General features: G+C 55.6%; 7 protein-coding genes across 7 annotated transcripts; 3 read left to right on the top strand and 4 right to left on the bottom strand.

Moving 5' to 3' along the window:
- Nucleotides 1–2: 2 nt before the first annotated feature.
- ATEG_03318 (kinesin family protein) lies at nucleotides 3–2,348 on the bottom strand (the record flags this gene model as incomplete). The annotated part of the gene is made up of 3 exons (XM_001212496.1): nucleotides 3–1,553; nucleotides 1,609–2,018; nucleotides 2,078–2,348. The coding sequence occupies 3 exons, from the start codon at nucleotides 2,346–2,348 to the stop codon at nucleotides 3–5; spliced, it is 2,232 nt and encodes a 743-aa protein (XP_001212496.1).
- Nucleotides 2,349–3,663: 1,315 nt separating this feature from the next.
- ATEG_03317 (COPII subunit SEC24) lies at nucleotides 3,664–6,491 on the top strand (the record flags this gene model as incomplete). The annotated part of the gene is made up of 3 exons (XM_001212495.1): nucleotides 3,664–4,155; nucleotides 4,206–5,852; nucleotides 5,916–6,491. 3 exons carry the CDS (start codon nucleotides 3,664–3,666, stop codon nucleotides 6,489–6,491), a joined length of 2,715 nt encoding a protein of 904 aa, XP_001212495.1.
- A 1,712-nt stretch (nucleotides 6,492–8,203) lies between these two features.
- Nucleotides 8,204–9,468, top strand: ATEG_03316 (mitogen-activated protein kinase; the record flags this gene model as incomplete). Its single annotated transcript, XM_001212494.1, has 5 exons — nucleotides 8,204–8,313; nucleotides 8,359–8,554; nucleotides 8,602–8,983; nucleotides 9,034–9,381; nucleotides 9,440–9,468. The coding sequence occupies 5 exons, from the start codon at nucleotides 8,204–8,206 to the stop codon at nucleotides 9,466–9,468; spliced, it is 1,065 nt and encodes a 354-aa protein (XP_001212494.1).
- Nucleotides 9,469–10,872: 1,404 nt separating this feature from the next.
- Nucleotides 10,873–12,008, bottom strand: ATEG_03315 (complex I NDUFA9 subunit family protein; the record flags this gene model as incomplete). Its single annotated transcript, XM_001212493.1, has 6 exons — nucleotides 10,873–10,971; nucleotides 11,020–11,355; nucleotides 11,414–11,572; nucleotides 11,621–11,762; nucleotides 11,814–11,905; nucleotides 11,955–12,008. 6 exons carry the CDS (start codon nucleotides 12,006–12,008, stop codon nucleotides 10,873–10,875), a joined length of 882 nt encoding a protein of 293 aa, XP_001212493.1.
- Nucleotides 12,009–12,927: 919 nt separating this feature from the next.
- Nucleotides 12,928–13,734, bottom strand: ATEG_03314 (class I SAM-dependent DNA methyltransferase; the record flags this gene model as incomplete). Its single annotated transcript, XM_001212492.1, has 3 exons — nucleotides 12,928–13,434; nucleotides 13,479–13,650; nucleotides 13,697–13,734. 3 exons carry the CDS (start codon nucleotides 13,732–13,734, stop codon nucleotides 12,928–12,930), a joined length of 717 nt encoding a protein of 238 aa, XP_001212492.1.
- A 537-nt stretch (nucleotides 13,735–14,271) lies between these two features.
- ATEG_03313 (proteasome regulatory particle lid subunit RPN9) lies at nucleotides 14,272–15,575 on the top strand (the record flags this gene model as incomplete). The annotated part of the gene is made up of 3 exons (XM_001212491.1): nucleotides 14,272–14,539; nucleotides 14,592–14,827; nucleotides 14,877–15,575. The coding sequence occupies 3 exons, from the start codon at nucleotides 14,272–14,274 to the stop codon at nucleotides 15,573–15,575; spliced, it is 1,203 nt and encodes a 400-aa protein (XP_001212491.1).
- A 139-nt stretch (nucleotides 15,576–15,714) lies between these two features.
- ATEG_03312 (rhomboid protein 2) lies at nucleotides 15,715–19,234 on the bottom strand (the record flags this gene model as incomplete). The annotated part of the gene is made up of 11 exons (XM_001212490.1): nucleotides 15,715–16,197; nucleotides 16,253–17,118; nucleotides 17,173–17,411; nucleotides 17,468–17,762; nucleotides 17,908–17,993; nucleotides 18,266–18,380; nucleotides 18,430–18,561; nucleotides 18,604–18,669; nucleotides 18,718–18,741; nucleotides 18,857–18,994; nucleotides 19,042–19,234. The coding sequence occupies 11 exons, from the start codon at nucleotides 19,232–19,234 to the stop codon at nucleotides 15,715–15,717; spliced, it is 2,637 nt and encodes an 878-aa protein (XP_001212490.1).
- Between the last annotated feature and the right edge of the window lie 200 nt (nucleotides 19,235–19,434).

The following is a 19,434-nucleotide window of genomic DNA, read 5'->3' as shown; positions in this document are numbered from 1 at the left end:
TTCTACACCAGAACCCCATTTCTCATGTTTTCAACCGTCTTGACTCCGACACCCTTCAGTTTGCTCAGTTCAACAAGGCTGTTGATCTGCACTTGGGCGCTGTCATCATGACTGCTATCCAAGTGCTGGTCCATCTCGCAAAGACAGTCGACAATAGCCTCTGCTTTCTTGACGCCGACGCCCCTGAGGAGTTTGATCTGACTCACATCACGGGAGTTGATAATTGAGAGGAGGTGAATGGTCCGGGGCGAAGGAGATTCCTCGTGGCTGTCGAGGGTGCACTCCTCGTCGGAGGACTTCGTCTTTGTGCGCTTCTTGCGTCTGGAGTGGGTGGTGATTTCTGTGATATCATCATCACTCAGCACCTCGGGATCCTCATAGTCAGCATCAGACTCTTCAGCAGAGCGTTTGACTCCGGCTCGGGAGGGCTGCTTCTTCAGCGAGAGCATGCTCCCAAATTCTCTCTTGGCTGGAGCCAGAGCAGAAGTTCCAGTGGGCTCCATAGCGTGACGAGATTTGCTCTGAATCCGTTCTTTGAGCTTGGCTATCTTCGTGGCGAGCTTTTCATTGTCGGGGAAGAACGGGAGTGCAAGCTGGTACATCTTCAAAGCGGAACTGTCCTCACTGCGGGCCTGATGCTGCTTTGCCATCAGCAGATAGGACAGACCCTCGGCTCTCGCGTCCTCAGTGCCCTCGATCCGCTGCTCAAGGAGCTCGAGACGCCTTTGAACCTGTTCGTTTAGTTCCCGAACCTGAGTCTGCCGCGACTGCTCGCTGACTGCTCTCACTGCCAGGATCTCTTCCACCTTCTTTTCGACCATCTCTTCAATCTTGGCTGCGGAGATATCCTCGAAGCTTTTAGGCGGCTGGGACGGCTGCGCAATACGAGACGGCTTGGAATGACGCGTGGCATCTGAACCTATGGACGGTCGTTTCGGTACTTCGGGCTTCTTGAATTGGGCAGAGAGCCTCTTATCAGAATAGACGTGGAATGCTTTCATAGGCTTCACATCGCCCGGTTTCGACGCGTCCTTGTTCGCCGCCGCCGCAAGATTTATGTTGACAGAGCTGGTCAGAGGCCGGAGCGGCTGCCGTTGGGAGCCCATTACAGAGGGTCGTGTAGATAGTCTCGGAGGCCCTTTGAACATCGGCTCATTCTCTACCTCGCGAACCTCGATCTTTTTGGTGCGATTGGCGAAATTGAGCGAGCTGATCGTGTCCAGGTGGTATGACTTCACCGGTGCCAAGTTGAGAATCATCACAGTCAGTCCGTTGTTCTGTCCCAACGATAGAATTCGCGTCATCTTCGATTCGCGGTATGGGATCCGCGAGTGCTTCTTGCTGATTGCCTCCACGCACTGCGCTAAAACAAAAAGGCTCTTGTTAATACTGGCCGATTCAACCATGCGCTCCTTGTCGTTATCAGTCCGGCGGTTGTCCTCTGAGCCGGCCAAGTCAATGGCGGACGCAGTGCTGATGCGAGTCTTATCTCCCGAGCTGACCGTCACCTTGACGCAGAGGATTGCATGCGATCGTGACGAGTGTGCGTTCAGCTGCATGAAGGTCAGTTTCGAGATCATCTTCGGGCAACATGGTGGAAGCGCTGACCTTGGTTGCCGACGTGGATCGGTTGGTGTTGGCCTGGTCATAAAGAGTCTCGAACTCCTTCAGGGTGGTGCAGGGCCTCTCTGTCAGTCCTACAACTACAGTCTTCCCGCCATTGTCACGAAGAGGCAGACCAGCCAGGGTCCTCTTCTCTGGGGGCTCGAACAAATCGAAGACTTTGTCATTGTAGATTTCATAGTAGCTTAGCGACACCTTGACGGTAGTCTGGCCTTCACTATCCCTTTCAATTTTGCGGCTGCGTCTGTATATGCTACTCAGGAGACGGGGGATCACACCTCGATCCGCTAGGCTTTTACCACCTCGCATCGTGTGTGTTTTCCCGGTGCCGGTAACTCCATAAGCAAACAAGGTGACGTCAAAGCCGTTAAAAAGGTGCTTAACGGTGGGGGCGACTGCTCGTGCGATCAGTAAGCTATCACCAAACCCGGTCGAACAACGTTTCAGCACGAACCCTCTGCGTCGAAGAGCTCCTGTTGTGAAGACTCTGCGTCATAGACAGCATTGAATTGAAAGGAGTATTCTTCGTTCTCGTTCTTGGGGTTCGGGATGCGCACGAGGTTGTCGCGATCCCTTAGAGCGGCGAGAGCGGCGCTGTCCTTGGAACCCGTCTTGTCGGCTTTGCTGTGCACCAGCTGAGTGGAGGACCCTGTTCGCAGAATGACATCGACTTCTCGTTCGGATTTTAGAAGCGGTCTGACACGTGCAACGACACGGACGCTCATTTTGTATCTTGAACTGGACCAACTCGACCGGTGTTTTCTGCGCTTTCGGGAATGAGGAAGTGTATGCTCTGCATAGAGGTTAATGCACCAAGAGAAAAGTAAGAGAATCGCCTAAGGAGCCAGTAGGCCTAATGTGGTGGTAGGCTGTTCCCAGATTCGGATTCAAAGAATGTTGATTCTCAACGCTTCAACCAGTAAAGGTGAGACGTTGAAGGAACCAGGGACGGGATCCGAGGGTTGGAAACTCCTGAGAGAGGGAATCGTAGGTGAGGAGTCTGGAGAGGATTGAGGAGAAGTCGGAGGAGTTGGTGGTTGGAATTGCAGGGAGAGCTTCGTTGTGGGTGCGCGGTGAGGCCGTTGGCACGGCAACCTCTCCCACACATTATTGACCTAGGTACCCAGTAGCCTAGGGAGTTCTCTTGTTACCTAAATACCCCGGATAACTATTGGGGACCTTATTGTTGCAAGAACAGATACTCAAGGATTCTTAGGCTCATCTGAGCACTAACCTCTACTTTCGGTGGTTCACTATGTTTCCTGAAGCAAGAGGCTTATCATGCATCAGCATGTTACTGAAAGCGCTACAACTACGTGGCACAGGGCTGCATTTTGGTGAACATAAGGCCATCTCCATCCCTTTCTGATAGATACACATACCTATATAGTTTGAGTAGGAAGATTAGGTTCTATAGTATGTAGTACCTTGGCCTCCGAGAGAGATCTCTGGTAGTATGCAGATAGAACGACGATCCTCAGGGAACAAGAGAACCTTAACTACTCCCAAAACATTCAAGATCAATATCAATGTGAACTTTCAGTTTCTTCCGTATAAAATTCTAGGTATGTTGTAGTGTTGTAGAGGCATACTCTGTACTGTAGAGGGACGTGTAGAGCCTCAGGCTCACATCGGCTAAGATGCGGGGTTCTGATTGGCCCGCAGGCGCCGCAAAGGCCACCGTACACCAACCAAACCATCATCACTTCCGACTGAGCATCATCGCCAGTCGAGTCCGCCTCGGTTGCATTTCCTCTTCTCCCACTTTCTCTCCTTGTTCATTCTCCAAGCGCGGTGTTCATCCTCACCTCGCTGCTTATATTTTTGTCTGATCACCCCTCTCTGCTTTGTCAGTATGCAGATGTCCCCGGCTTTCTTGATTAATACCCCCTCCTATCCCCAGCCAACCTGACTGACCGCCGCATAGTGAGCCTCTGATAGACACGCGACGATACCATCCATCCACCTCCTTCTCCCCGACGACTTCACGAATCAACTAAATCCATCGAATTCATTCCTCTCCCTAACACATAACCCTCCATGGCCGCACCACAAGGGGGTTACCCTCCCCAGGAAGGGTACGGTCAACCGGCCGCCTATGGCTCTCCCACCCAGCAACAGGCCCCGACTCCAGTTCAACACGGTGGCAAGAAGAAGCGGGCATATGCTGGGGAGGCGTTCGAGTTTGGCTCCGGTGCCAATGCCGCGCTGGGCGGTCAGTTGCCAGCTGGTGGGAGCTACGGAGCTTACCCTCAGCAACAAGCCGGTTACCAGCAGCCTGCTGCCTATGGCGCAGACCCGGCTCAAGCATATGCTGCTCCCGCTGCTCCTGGTGTCGCACAGATGACCCAGCAGTTTGGGGCAATGGGCATGACAGATCCGCATCTCCTCCCCCCTCAGCCGGCTCCCCAGGCTCCGCAGGCTCCGCGTACCGTCCCGCTCAACCAGCTGTATCCCACGGACCTCCTCTCCCAACCATTCAATGTCGCGGAATTGGACTACCCGCCTCCTCCCATTGTTCTGCCGCCGGGTGTACGTATCAACCAGCCGATGTGGCGGAACCGTTACTGACTCTGCCTTAGACCAGTGTTTACCCCTCCCCTTATGCCAACTGCCCCCCGAAATATGTCCGGTCGACATTGAACGCTGTCCCCACCACCCATTCGCTTTTGAAGAAGTCGAAGCTGCCATTCGCTCTTGTCATCCAACCCTATGCAGCCCTCCATGACTCGGAAGACCCGATCCCCGTCATTCCTGACCAGGTCATCTCGCGTTGCCGCCGTTGCCGTTCCTATATCAACCCCTTCGTGACCTTCCTCGACCACGGACATCGCTGGCGTTGTAACATGTGTAACTTGACCAATGACGTGCCGCAGGCCTTTGATTGGGACACGGCCCTGCAGAAGCCTGCCGACCGGTCGCTGCGGCCTGATCTCAACCACTCGGTGGTAGAATTTGTTGCCCCTCAGGAATACATGGTCCGCCCGCCACAGCCACTGGTCTATCTCTTCTTGATCGATGTGAGTTACGCATCGGTTACGAATGGCCTTCTGGCGACGAGCGCACGGTGCATCAAGGAGAGTCTGGACCGAATCCCGAATGCAGACCGCCGAACCCGCCTGGGCTTCATCGCCGTCGATTCGAGCCTTCACTATTTCAGCATCCCTCGCGATGGTTCCGAAAACTCGAACCCCCAGATGCTTGTTGTCAGCGATCTGGACGAACCCTTCCTTCCTATCCCTGGTGATTTGCTCGTCACCTTGAGCGAATGCCGCGAAAACATCGAGTCGTTCCTCGACAAGCTACAGGAGATGTTCCAGAACACGCAGAACAACGGCTGCGCTATGGGGTCGGCTCTGCGTGCGGGCTACAAGCTGATTGCTCCTGTTGGAGGCAAGATGACTGTGCTCAGTTCATCCTTGCCCAACGTTGGTCATGGCGCTCTGACCATGAGAGAAGACAAGAAGGTCTTGGGTACTAGCAAGGAAAGCAGTCTGCTGCAGACGGCCAACAGTTTCTACAAGAGCTTCGCGGTGGAGTGTTCCAAGGCCCAAGTCTCGGTGGACATGTTCCTCTTCTCTTCGCAGTACCAGGACGTGGCGTCTCTGAGCAACCTGCCCCGCTACACCGGTGGACAGACGTACTTCTACCCCGGATGGAACGCGGCTCGCGGCGAAGACGCCATCAAGTTCGCGCGCGAGTTTTCGGACTATCTGTCGTCGGAGATCGGCCTGGAAGCTGTCCTCCGTGTCCGTGCCACCACTGGCCTGCGCATGAACACCTTCTACGGAAACTTCTTTAACCGCAGCTCCGACCTGTGCGCCTTCCCGGCCTTCCCTCGCGACCAAGCGTACGTGGTCGAAGTCGCCATCGATGAGACCATCACCCGCCCCGTGGTGTGCCTGCAGACTGCGGTGCTCCACACCACGTGCAATGGCGAGAGAAGAATCCGGGTGTTGACACTGGCGCTCCCCACCACGCAGAACCTGGCGGATGTGTATGCGTCGGCGGACCAGCAAGCGATCGCAACTTACTTCAGTCACAAGGCGGTGGAGCGGGCTCTGGGAAGCGGCCTGGAACCTGCGCGGGAAGCCCTGCAGTCGAAGATTGTGGAGCTTCTGGCGACGTACCGGAAAGAACTTGCGGGCGGAAGCGTGAGCGGAGGTGGTCTGCAGTTCCCTGCCAACTTGCGAGGTCTTCCGGTCCTCTTTCTCGCGATGATCAAAAACGTAGGACCCTTGCGTTATGCTTTCTATGTTTGGAACGAAGCGTTTACTGACATGTCACTCTAGCTGGGACTTCGGAAATCGGCACAGATTCCGACCGACATGCGGTCTGCGGCTCTTTGCCTGCTGTCGACGCTTCCCCTGCCCCTCCTGATGCAGTACATCTACCCGAAGATGTACTCTCTCCACGATATGCCGGACGTTGCCGGGTTGCCCGACGAGAAGACCGGCGAGATTGTGCTGCCGCCGCCGGTAAACCTGTCTTCCGAGCGGGTGGTGCCATACGGACTGTACCTGATCGACGACGGCCAAACGCAGTTCCTCTGGGTGGGACGGGACGCGGTGCCGCAGTTGGTTCTGGACGTGTTCGGACTGCCCGACAAGTCGCAGCTCCGGGTGGGCAAGCAGAACCTGCCGGATCTGGACAACGACTTCAACCAGCGGGTGCGGGCGGTGGTCGAGAAGAGCCGGGACCACCGGTCGAAGGGCGTGGGCAGCATCGTGGTGCCACACCTGTATGTGGTGAAGGAGGATGGCGAGCCAGGGCTTCGGCTGTGGGCACAGACGATGTTTGTGGAGGACCGGGCGGACCAGAGCGTCAGCCTGGTGCAATGGATGGGATCGTTGCGGGAAAAGGTTTGACCCCCCAATTTCCTTCTGATCCTGTTCTCATACCTAGAATCTCCCTTTGGACCTTGTGCCTGCCCTGGACGTCATGCGACTGACATGGTTGAACACGCTACAGGTGGTTCAGTAATAATAGTTTGTGAGACAATTTTGGTACATCATCTCATCTGCGCGATATCAAATATTCTATTATGGTTCGACCGGGGGGTTTCTGTCAAGCAATATTAGAGGCCTGCAGAGGACGACTAGGATTTGCTGTAGACATGCTCATCGAGAGCACGAACGCTGACTGGTGACTTTCTTGTTGGTTTCTTTGCTTTTTGTGCGTGTCCTGTTCCAATCGACAGGGCCAGTTAACGCCAGCACCTGCAGAGGGGGCTGCCAAGGCTGGCGATTGTGACGACTTGTGATGGACAGAGCAGTAGTCTCCTCCGTAACTACTACTAGTTGGGCGCTGCACTGCCCCCTTTCGTTTCGTCTGCGTTTCTTTTTTTCCAACGTAGTGGACCAGAGGGCCGGTTTGGCGCTGGAATGAAACACTGGTTGAGCCGGAGTCGATTGGGAGGCCCCATCGCTTGACCGTGTTTTGGCATCGTCATTTGCGTCTATCACATCTGTAGGTACCTTTAGGTAGTTAGCATCTCCTCCTCTCTCTGCACTTCCTCTTCTTCCCATCCCTCTCCTTACTCTCTCCCTACTTTCTTCCTCTCTATCCTTTCTTTCTCCTCTTTCGTTCTCTTCCTCCCTTCAGCTTCTCTCCTGATCTCGAGTCTCATCTAGTCTTCTACTAGTCCAGAGCTTCCCCTCCACGGCTGCCCCACCCCACTCTGGCCGATCCGCTCCCGGTTTAATAACAACAACAGCAGCAACATCGTCTTGGATGCCAGCTCTGTTTATTTATCTCGTGCTGTCTCGCCCTTCGTCGTATTCTTACGTGCTCCGTCACGTCCCGCATCTCCAGCCCTGCAGTGGTGGTACCTGAACATCTACAGCCGTTCCTGATCCCCCCCGATTTCTCCCTTCTCCGCTTATCGCAGAGAAATTCCAAATAGAACGGTGTGGTGAAACACCCAACAGCATCCATCAACCGAGACCGGTCTCGACTTCCAGGTATGCGTCATCTCCTATTCTTCTGCTCCTCTGCTTGATCCGATCCGTCGGCTGTGTCGGGGACTGCGAGAATTCCTCATTCCCCTCAGATCGATCGAGCTCCCCTGGTCATGGTCCCTTATTGACGTGATCGATGTCTAGCCTCTTTACACTCCCGTCGCATCTCCATCAAGCTTGTCCAGCTCGGCCCAATCCAGCGGATCGCGTCACTCTGTCGCTCGCATCCGTCACCCCTGCAGCATCAATCCGCCGCCATCTGACCGGTCACATCGCTTCCCATCGCTGACACGGGGTACCCCGCATCCCGATAGTGGCAGATCCCGAAGACTGTCCCTCTCCCGGTTCGAGCCACCAGCGCATGCGAATTCTCCCGATTCCGCAATCTCTGTATTTTCAAGCGACCCGTTGCGTGTCCCTGAATGTAAGCTCCCCGGGTGTTCTGGTGTACTGTTGCACGGAAGTGGAGCCCACGCGCGTTTCCTACGTGTCTCGCCAGCGGCGTAGGGGCATCGAATGCTGCAAGTATTTGATGGCTTCTGCGAGCGAAGCGTCGTCTTCCATTACAGCTCCGTCACGCATCTAATGGACTAACGTTCGCCTCCAGAGAACACTGCAAGATGGTGCAACAGCTACCTCCTCAGGGGGGCTCGCGCAAGATCTCCTTCAACGTCTCCGACCAATATGAAATCCAGGATGTCATCGGCGAGGGCGCCTACGGGGTTGTCTGGTGAGTCGGGTGCAAGCGGCGTCGGGCTGTCGCTGACCGTCACAGCTCTGCCATCCACAAACCGTCCGGCCAGAAGGTCGCCATCAAGAAGATCACTCCCTTCGACCACTCCATGTTCTGCCTGCGAACGCTGCGGGAGATGAAGCTGCTCCGATACTTCAACCACGAGAACATTATTTCCATCCTAGATATCCAGCGGCCCCGCAACTACGAGAGCTTCAACGAAGTGTATCTGATTCAGGTACTACACCTGGATACGCCATGACGGGCAATGCTGACGCAGGTTAGGAATTGATGGAAACCGACATGCATCGCGTGATTCGTACCCAAGACCTGTCCGACGACCACTGCCAATACTTCATCTACCAGACTCTGCGGGCGCTGAAAGCCATGCATTCCGCCAACGTTCTTCACCGTGATCTCAAGCCATCCAACCTTCTTCTCAACGCCAACTGCGACCTGAAAGTCTGCGACTTTGGTCTCGCCCGCTCGGCCGCGTCGACCGACGACAACTCGGGCTTCATGACGGAATACGTGGCGACTCGGTGGTACCGTGCCCCGGAGATCATGCTGACCTTCAAGGAATACACCAAAGCCATCGACGTGTGGAGCGTGGGCTGCATTCTGGCCGAGATGCTGAGCGGAAAGCCCTTATTTCCTGGGAAAGACTGTAAGACTTTTCGGGGTTTGGTTGTCTACTGAATGCTGACCGATTGGCAGACCACCATCAATTGACCCTGATTCTGGACGTTCTGGGCACCCCGACCATGGAGGACTACTACGGCATCAAGTCCCGCCGCGCGCGCGAATACATCCGGTCCCTCCCGTTCAAGAAGAAGATCCCGTTCAAGGCGCTGTTCCCGAAGAGCAACGAGCTGGCATTGGATCTCCTGGAGAGACTGCTGGCGTTCAACCCAGCTAAGCGCATCACCGTCGAGGAGGCGCTGCGCCATCCGTACCTGGAGCCGTACCACGACCCGGACGATGAGCCCACGGCGCCGCCGATCCCGGAGGGCTTCTTCGACTTTGACAAGAACAAGGATGCGCTCAGCAAGGAGCAGTTGAAGAGTAAGTGTCTTCGGTCAGCCGTCTATTGGTACCAGGACCTATTTTCTAACGTGACTAGTCCTGATCTACGAGGAGATCATGCGGTAACCGCCAGGATCCTGATATGGACATGATGCATCATACTCATTTCACCGACGAGAAGGATAAGCATGACATGCACATACATCTGTAGCTAGTGAGCTGTCGCGACATGGCCGTGGTCTTGGTTCGGCGTAGTGCTTAATGGAACAGACAAGCTGGTCTTCTAGAAGTACCAAGTACAAGTACTCTCTCTATTTAGTAGCTCCCTCCTGAAGAAACCGCTCAATCCCCCTCCCCACCCCCTCCGGACTGGGCATCTCCGCACAAACCGCCGGCTGCACCCCAAACCTCCGCACCAGATGGTCCCTCGTAGTCGGCCCAATCGTCGCAACACACACCCCCTTCCTACTCCCCAGCACGCGCAGCATGGCCTCGCACCCCGTCGGCGAAAACACCACCACCCACGCCTTCTCCGCGCATCCTCCGTCTGCTGCCATCGCAGACGATGCAGACAAAAGCGCTTCCACAGCCCCAACAGCCTCTGCAAATTCCCCCTCAAAACCCTCCATAACACCGCTCTCATAGACGACGCGCTCGTCGACAACAATGCGCTGGGCCTCGGGCGCCTCGCGCATCAGCATGCGCGGGATGACGTCGCGGCGCTGTTCGCCGACGAGGAAGAGCAGGGGTGGTTTCGGGCTTGCGGTGTGCGGGTGTGGGAGGGAATTGTAGTGCGTGAGGATATACCGGGCGAGGTTCTCGCCGTTGCCGGTGTCGGCGCCGTGGATGGAGGCATGCGGGAGATGGGCGTCGCGGAGCGTGGTGAGGGAGCGGGCGGTTGCGGGGCCGACGGTGTAGAGGGGAAGGTCTTGGGACGAGGGGATTGTTGTTTCTTCTATCGTCGCATTGTATAGTTAGCATTGGATCTTCTCGTTGTGTGTTCCTTGAGGGGATGGGATGCAGGGGACGAGGGACGCACGAGATAGCGCGGACACCACCGACGCGAACCCCTCCACCGCACGCTGGCTGGTGAAGATCAATCCGCCATATTTTCGGTCCGGACCGGGTTGCAGGGCGCCGGAGTCGAAGAGCTCGCGCACCCACTGGAGGTTCTGTTCGTGGAAGTGGTGTTCCAGCACCGGGATGAAGACGGGGGAGTAGCCGTGTGCGGAGAAATATTCTTCGTAGCTGTCTTGCGGGGAGGATTTGGTCTTGAGGAGGAGGATCGGGGTGGACTGGAAGGTGTATTTTGGGGGCATTTTCTCTGTCTTTTCGCTTCGTCTCGTTCCCCTTCGTTTGTTTTGCTGGAGTGATGATGTCGATACTACTGAAGTCGGAGGTGGATACGCGGAGTGCCGAGGCCGCCGCTTCAGATCACTTGCCGATGATTGTCTACGATTGTATATCTAGGCAAGACAGTCACAAAAGAAACTTCTAGGCAGACTTATATACATTAAAAAACAGAGTCGACTACTGGCTGTCCAGCACGTGCACGTACTTCTTCTCCTCCTGTCTCTCCCGCTCCGTCGCCGGAGGCAGGTCGTAGTACGAAGAGCTACGATATCCTTTCTACACAACAGTCAGCTGCATCCTCGCGTTCATCATCGGACCGCTTACCAGGTAGTGGAAGGTCAGGGTGGCCAGATCAGTCGGCTCAATGCCCAGGTCCTTGAAGGTCTTGGCCGTAGGATCGATGACCTGGTCCATGAACTCGCGCTCGACCTCGTCGGCGGAGACGGTGGGCCACCACAGGAACTTGTTCAAGTAGTACGCCAGGGGCTTGAAGATGGCCTTGGGAAGGTTGATGTGACGGCGGTGCTTGATGATTTCCTTGTCAACCAGCTCGGCGATCTCCGCGGTCGAGTAGTTCTTCGGGCCGTACAGCTCAAAAGTCTCGCCGGCCGTGGTGTCATCGTGGAGCATGCGCTCAAGAGCGGCACCAACATCGTTCACCTACAACGCATTAGTTTTCGTGGTGTCCGCGGAACGTTCGGCGATCATGACGTCTTACGTGAACAGGCCAGTAGCGCTCCTGCATGTGGTTCGCGGTGAACAGGTTGGTCACCTTGGCGAGCTTGTGCAGGAGGTTATCCTCGAAACCGAACATGGGGGCCGGACGGACAATGGTGGTCTCGGGGTAAATGGAGCGGGCGACTTCCTCACCCCAGCCCTGCAATCATTAACATCATATACACGACCCCAATAAGACAGGACGAACCTTGGTGGCAAAGTACTCCGACGGAGAGTCCCGGTTGGCGTTGTAGGAAGAGACGTGGATGTAGCGGTCCACATCGTACTTGGCAACGGCCTCGACAATGCGCTCAATGCCGTCAACGTGGACATCCGTGTAGGAGAAGTTCCTGCTCATATCAGCATCTCATGCCGCCCAATTGATTGCTTCCACCACGAACTTGGTAGGGTATTGACGGCCGACAAGGTTGTAGACCACGTCGGAGTGACGGACGCTCTCTTCGATCGACTGGGTGTTGCGAAGATCGTATTCCTGCGGGGGTTAGTTGACATGTCGGTCGACCGCTAGGTGGCAGACGTACGATGAAGTTGACCCGGCCAAGATCACCGGTGGGCTTCAGGTGTCTCTTCGTCATCTCCTCGCGGTAGGGCACGACGACAGTGCATCCCTGCGTGGCTAGACGTTGTCAATTCCGGATGCGACGCCAAAAGGAGCTGCCCAACCTACCGAGCTTGTTGACGATGTAACGACCGAGGAAACCAGTGGCGCCGAAAACAGTAGCGGTATGTCCTAGATTCCATCCTCGTTAGATTCTCCAAGCACAATGCGGATCGGACGGACGAAGGGTTCATCGGTACCTCCGAGGGACGACCTGCACGACGGATAGTTAGCCACATCACCCACTCACACCCACACAATTGCGCTTACCGTCCACCCTGGACCTTCAGAATCGGCTTTCCTGTACGGGTGATGGCGACATCCTGCAGATTGCGGCGCTGGACTTGGAATTGAACGCGAGCGGTGGGGACGAAGGTCTTCGACCCCAGGGCGGAATTGACGGCCCGGCACTTCTGCATGGTCTCTATCTCTTTCAGCAGGAAGACCGATGAGACCAGCGAATCGCGTCGGGAATTGAGCTTGAGGAGGTGAAAGGAGCGAGATGGGAGGGGAGAGGCGAGCTCAACAGGCGAGACTGGGTGCTGCTGGAGGTCGGAAGTCACTCAGTTCAGAAACGCAAACTGCCGCGGGCACGGGACCTGTGCGCTAGTCCCGATTCGGTATGTCTCTCCTCCACCTTTTGCGTTCTACCACGACAGTTCTACGCTGGAAGACACCCTGAGTCGAAAGAAGATGGTATTTCTATAAGGCCTATTTTCTCTGGAAAGTCCTCGCTGTCTCGCTCGTGGCGCCACGGCCATTCTCTCTTTCGTCTGTTCTCGTCTGACTATTCGCGAATCCTGATTGGACAGCCGTCTACTTCCTACAACATCACCAAAAATGAAGATTTGCTGGTATTTCTTCGACAGTTACACCTCTTTGATAACCATCTAGCATCACCGCTCACCCCGCGCAATGAAGATCGTCTTCGACATCGACTGTCCATTCTTCTGGAACACCATCGGCTCCTCAATGACCTGGTAGTCAAACCCCTTTCCTAGCCCGGCGTCTTCATACAGCTTTTGCATAGCGTCCTTCGAAAATCCATGTGTCTTGATCGTCTCTCTAGTCTCTGCGAACTCATGCAGGTGCTCATGACTATGAGAGTCTGGGACCAGATCAATGATCAAGCACACACCACCCGCTTTCAACCGTTCTTCGAACCGTTTCATTGCCAGATCGGGTTTCTCAAAGTGGTGAAGAGCCATGCTGACAAAGACGACGTCCAAGTCAGTGTACTCTTGCCCTGAGATCTCGGAGGGTACTGTGTCGGCTAGAAGATCGCCCTTGCGGCCAACCATCTTGTCCGACAGCCCTGCTTCACGGGCATTGTTGTTATATTCGTTCACCATGGCGTCGGAGACATCCAGACCCATTACCTTGGAGACAAACGGTGCCAATGCCTGACATGTTAGCTTACATTGTTTTGAACAGAATAGTCACTTACCAGGGAGACGTTTCCAGGACCGCAGGCATATTCTAGCATCCTAATCTCTTTTCCTTTGCCTGCGTCGGTATCGGTCCAGACGTCACTGGCCCAATGACGACGGCTCTGGACCTGTTGGTAGATCATCTGCAGGGCACGGCCAAAATCGGTCTTGTAGGTGCCGGCCATTTTGCTGGACAATGTCAGCCAACCCTTCAAGTGAGATGGGATGGACTTACTCAAAGACCTGTCGGTTCTTCTCTGTGAAGTTGGACATGGCGGTTATATATAGTCGTCAGAGGGATGGTTGTGGTAGGTCCGTAAGTTAAGGATGTAGAGCTAACAAGAGTGAGCGAGAGACGATAGATGCCAGAGCCCAGTCGAGAACAAAGGCTTTTATAGCGATACATCCACTCATGGACTCTTCTATACCCTCGGAGAGATATCGGATACTTTACGACGATGGGCCCACCAAAAGCAACAGAACACGTCGCATGGCTGGTGTCTATAGTTCTAGACGTAATTATGCATCTTGTGACTCATTTTACATTCATTAATATTTACAATTGATTCTATCTCTGTGTCGAAGTGCAGCTGTAGATATGGATTATGTCATGTGGCTACGGTGCGGCAGAGACACCGCCCGAGCTCCTCCATCCGAAAGAGGCAGCGCATCGTCAACCTTCTGGCCATCTCCATCTCCATTCTCCCTCATTCTCCGTCAGCATTCCCTCTCTCCCCCTCGTGTTCTAATTCTAGCCTCATACAACTGAATCCACCTCTCTCCCTCCCTCCTCCCCAATTCACCTCCGCCATGGAGAACCAGAAGATCTCCGACTTCCTGGCCGAGCAGCTGCAACAAGCTCCCGAGCAGTGCCAGGCCTTCTTCCTCAGCTTCGAAGACTACTGGGAGCGCAAGTTATGGCATCAGCTTACCAACGCCCTGATCGACTTCTTCCGTCTACCAGAGAGTGCGCCCCAGCGACTACCGATATTCAAGACCTTTGTTCTGAGCTTCGCCGAGCGGATCAACCAGCTCAAGTTCGTCTCGCTGGGGTTGATGGCATCGACACAATGTGCCGGTTCGTTGCCACCTATCTCCCGCTGCAAGTCACTTAGCTAACCTGTTTGTAGATGACCAAGAACGCCTCGCTTTCCTCACCTCCCTCGCCGACAAAGTCAACAAACCCGACACACAAGACGCCTACATCTACGCCCTCGCGGACGTCGCCAACGTCAAGCAACGGCTGAACAACCTCGATGGAGCGCAGAAGGACCTCGAGACATGCCAGAAGGTGCTCGACACCTTTGACTCGGTCGAGACGGTTGTACATGCTTCCTTCTACAAAGTCAACGCCGAGTACTACCACGTAAGCTCCCGTTCCTTCCCTGGACAGTACAACCATCTAACCCCCACAGGCCAAGCAAGAATTCGCCAGCTTCTACAAAAACGCCCTCCTCTACCTTGCGTGCATCAACCTCGAGGACCTCAGCGAAGCCGAGCGTGTGTCGCGCGCCTACAACCTCAGCGTGGCGGCGCTCGTCTCCGACTCGATCTACAACTTCGGCGAGCTTCTCCTGCACCCGATCCTGGACTCGCTCACGGAGACGCAGCACAACTGGCTGCGCGACCTCCTCTTCGCCTTCAACCGCGGCGACCTGACCGCCTACGACGTGCTGGCCGGCAACATCGCCAAGAACGACCTGCTTGAGCAGCACCGCCTCTTCCTCTACCAGAAGATCTCGCTCTCCGCCCTCACCGAGATGGTCTTCCGCCGCCCCCCGCACGACCGCAACCTCACCTTCGCCGCCATCTCCGCCGAAACAAAGGTCAAGACCGACGAGATCGAGCACCTCATCATGAAGGCCCTCTCGCTGGGCTTGCTGAAGGGCGCCATCGACCAGGTCGCGCAGGTCGCTCAGATCAACTGGGTCCAGCCCAAGGTGCTCGATATGAACCAGATCGAGGGCATGCGGAATCGCCTGAAGGATTGGGATGCCGGGGTGAACCAGCTGGGGTCACTGGATCGAGGGTGTTGGCAAGGATGTGTGGGCTGCATAGTTGACACGACAGTCCCTTGTCCTGCCGTTTCTATGCTGGGCTTTGCAAAGATATGATTGCATGTATGTACGACTCAGTACTAGAATTATAATTGAGGGCTACGATGGTCTGGTCTGGTATATTCGTATTAAGAATGTAAATCACCCATGCATAACATGCATCGTTCCACGGCGTGTTCAAAACACCCATCCGTGTCTAGAACAGAGAAAACCCCAGAAGCGCACACCCCGACAACCACGCAGGCCACCATACACACCACACCACCACCTGCGTCCACATCCCCCACACATTCCATCCAAAGGCCGCCTGCGTCAAGACATACTCCACGGACACGCCCATGTACGCACACACGCCGAGGAGCACGACAGGCGGCGACAGCAGGTTCAGCAGGACCAGCCCGAGCGCAGACCCGACGTAACGGAGGGCGCCTGTCTGCGGGCCGAGCCGCGAGACGAACGTGAGCGGGGCGCAGAGCAGACCGATCATGAACGAGAGGGAGAAGTTCAGCGTCGCGAGCGTGGAGAGAAACAGGCCGAGGAGGAGGAGCGAGAAGGACTTGATGAGCAGGTACTGTTGCGGTTTGGGGGTCGCGAAGCCCGAGAATGAGAGCACCCCTGCGAGGAGGAGAGGGAGGACGAGGTCCGCCGCGAGGCAGATGTATGTGGCGGGTTCGTAGTACTGGCGATGCGTTAGTATAGATTGAGATACCGGTGGTGATTGGGGTGGTGCTGACCTGGTGGGAGAGATTGTTGAAGATGTAGAGCGGAACGAGTCCGAGGAGATGCAGGCCCACGACCAGGGTGAGCGGGAGCGCCAGCTGACGCTCCATGATACCATTCGACTCGGACGGGGCGACTGCGGTGGTCTCTCGCTTCGGCGAGTCTGGCTTCTCGCCCTTCGAAGACGGCTCGGCGCCGGGAGCCCCCGGCTTTGAGCCCAGGTAATACCCCGTGCGCATCCACAACGCGATAGCCATAATGGTGAAGTTGCCGGCGATCAACATGGCACTGGGGAGGTAGGTGCCGATGCTGACGAAGCGGTTGGCCTGCATGAGCAGGTAGAAGAAGAAGCTCTGGTGCAGGTGTTCGAGGAGGTTGTTCAGGCTGCGACAGAGGCCTTCGATGGTGCGGCCGAGGGCCATTTCGTCCTGCCAGCCCTCGCCCTTGGTCTGGAGGGTGATGGCGTCGATGTGGTACGGCATGAAGCTGCTGTGGGCGCCGGTGGCATAGCCAAAGCCCTGCTTGACCATGCCGCGCAGGATGGTCTGCAGGCGCATCTCGTAGCTGTCGTCGTGGTCCCACATCTCCTGCAGACTGGCGCCGATGCCCATCTGGCCGCTGGCGATCGATACCGCCGTGTTGAACAGGTCGAGGTTCGGCAGCTGCCCGTTGACCCCGTCGTAGACGATGTGCAGCGAGTCGAACCGGTGGTCGAACGGGTACTCCATCGCCAGCCCGCCCTGCAGCGCGCCGCTTTTCAGCGGTAGCGGCTGCACCGACGCCGGCTGCATGTCGTGGTACGCGTCGATCCACGCCTGCGTGCCCAGCTTGCTGTCCGGCGGGAAGAGGAAGATGATGTCCTTCGACCAGAGCGACCACCCTGTGACCAGTCAGTCAGCCTTCATTTAGCACATTACACACCCGCAAAACGCACGTTTGAAGTAGCGCGCCAGCGTCAGCGCGAGTGTGACCCCGTTCAGGTTCAGTTCGTCGTCGGCCGTCCTCCACGCCGCAACCAGCACAATCGCCTCTGTCGCATCGCCCCTGGGCGCCCGGATGATCCCGTACGTGTTCTGCCCCTGATGCGTGACACCGGAGGAGACGTATTCGTAGTTCTGCGTCGCGACCTTCAGCCCGGCTGCCCTCAGGATCGATTGGACTTTATCCGATACGCTGTTCCGCGGTGTTAGTATGCATGTTATGGGACCGATCTGCACGGCTCAACCTACGCTGGCGTGAACTGGGCATCTTTCCGGTCCGCATCGCCCTCCTGTCCCTCGCCAGGCAACAGGCCTTCGAGCTCCTTCTTGTATCCGCGGAAAATATGCTGTTCGCTGCCCGAGAAGTACGCGTGGACTTGACCGGGGAGGAGGGCGTTCTCGGAGATGTAGGTGCGGCGGGAATACTCGTCGAGGGGAAGGAGAAGCAGCCAGACGACGCCGGCGACAATGCAAAGTAAGGAGAGAATATACGGCAGGCGCACGAAGAGAACGTGGGGGTTATTCCGCAATTTGCGGATTGTGGCTGTTTATCGTCGCTGGTTAGCATGCATGGGACTGAGCTGTCCTTTGCGACAGTCCGGGGTAAGGCCAGTTACTCGCAGGGACAGCGTTCGGAAGTGATTGAGGTCAAACAGAAGAGAGAAACGCATAGGAGCAGATAAACTCACATTTCAAGGCCATTGTATCAGACACATTCGGGAATTGCTTCCCATGCTGCTGCGTGGTGTCGGAAGAGAGGTGAGCGACGCCGCATCTCGATCGGTGGAGCAGAACAATTTACGTCAGCCGCTACGGACCATCTGCACAACGAATGCTTATGACAGATATTCTTTTCTTCCCCAGACTCCCATGCCAAATACATCAAATAAAGCCGAATAATTAATTATACACATGGAACGTAAGTCAAATGTTAGTCAGTGGGATCAAGGTCCCAGACGCTGCGACGACCCCAGGTAGCTCATCGGAGTCGGTCTTTCGCCCGGGGGACTGTTGCTGGTCGTTGGCAGGACTCCATAGCGGCCATACGTCTTCTGGTCGACCGACACATAATGGGGCAGCCGTCCAAGCAGATTCAACTTGCCCTCTATCCAGCGGAGAATCTTCTCCGGCGGAACGAACAGCTTCAGATACCCAAGGCCGACTGCGAGGGATCAGTAAGCGGTAGCCATAGGGGATTCGACAACACTTACGCAAATATCCGACAAGAATGGCACATAGATGACCAAGGAAACTCGTATTCGACATGAGGATGGACACGAAAATGCAGGCAACCAACGGCGACGTCCAGGTCGGAATCTTGTAATTGCCGATGCTAAACGGGGCTGTTAGTACCATGCAGCATATTGACAGCACACCAGACATACCTGAAGTACGGATTGGATTTGAACGTGCGAATTGACTCGGAGCCAAGAAGAAGAAAGATCCAAACGCTACCGAACTGTAAGCGACGGTCCCAACAAGCAAGAGACACAACTCACCTTGCGCCCACAACGGCGGTGTTTCTATGTAGAAGTACCTTCTCCACCAGAAGGTAAAGACCTGCTGGAAAAGTCGAAAGGGCTAATACAGGACAACCGATTAGTGTGCGTCTCTCACTATCAAGCTGTACCAACTCACGTCCGATAAACAACGCGACAGCGGTCAGCGTGCCATGCTCGGCCTCGAATCGCTCCAGTAACGGGGTAAGAGCCAACGTATTAATGAACGCGTGGAAGAAGCCGGCATGGATGAAGGGGTAGGTGTTGAGCCGATACACTGTCCATCGTTAGGGCCAGTTCAGTTAGAATCGCCGTGCAACATACTGCTTCCGAATCCGATCTCGTCCGGGGCGAGGGACCCCCATTGCACTACGCTCCACACCGTCTGTAATTCGAGAATCCAGAACACAAGAATGGCCAAAAGCACCAGGCGGGTGAACAGCGGTAAACGGAGCACGTAGGACCGGACTCGCGACGGGTTAAAGGGCAATGGCGGTAATGCAGCCGGAGTAGCCATGTTGACTCGCAAACAAAAACGCACTCTATTGTGAACTTGCACTAAAGAAGACGGATCGGTCGATGATGGATCTATGCGTTGCGAAGCGTAGGAGGCAATGAAACACCGAGTCGGGATGGCTGTGGACGAGTGGCGGGCGACGCAGCGGAGACGGATGGCGCTAGATAGTTCTGCAAGCGACAATAGGTAAGACGATGAAT

Source organism: Aspergillus terreus, genomic scaffold (genome assembly GCF_000149615.1).
Source record: "Aspergillus terreus NIH2624 scaffold_4 genomic scaffold, whole genome shotgun sequence".
Lineage (NCBI taxonomy): Eukaryota > Fungi > Ascomycota > Eurotiomycetes > Eurotiales > Aspergillaceae > Aspergillus > Aspergillus terreus.
Note: the sequence above shows the minus strand (reverse complement) of the source record. Positions and strands in the feature narration are given on the sequence as shown.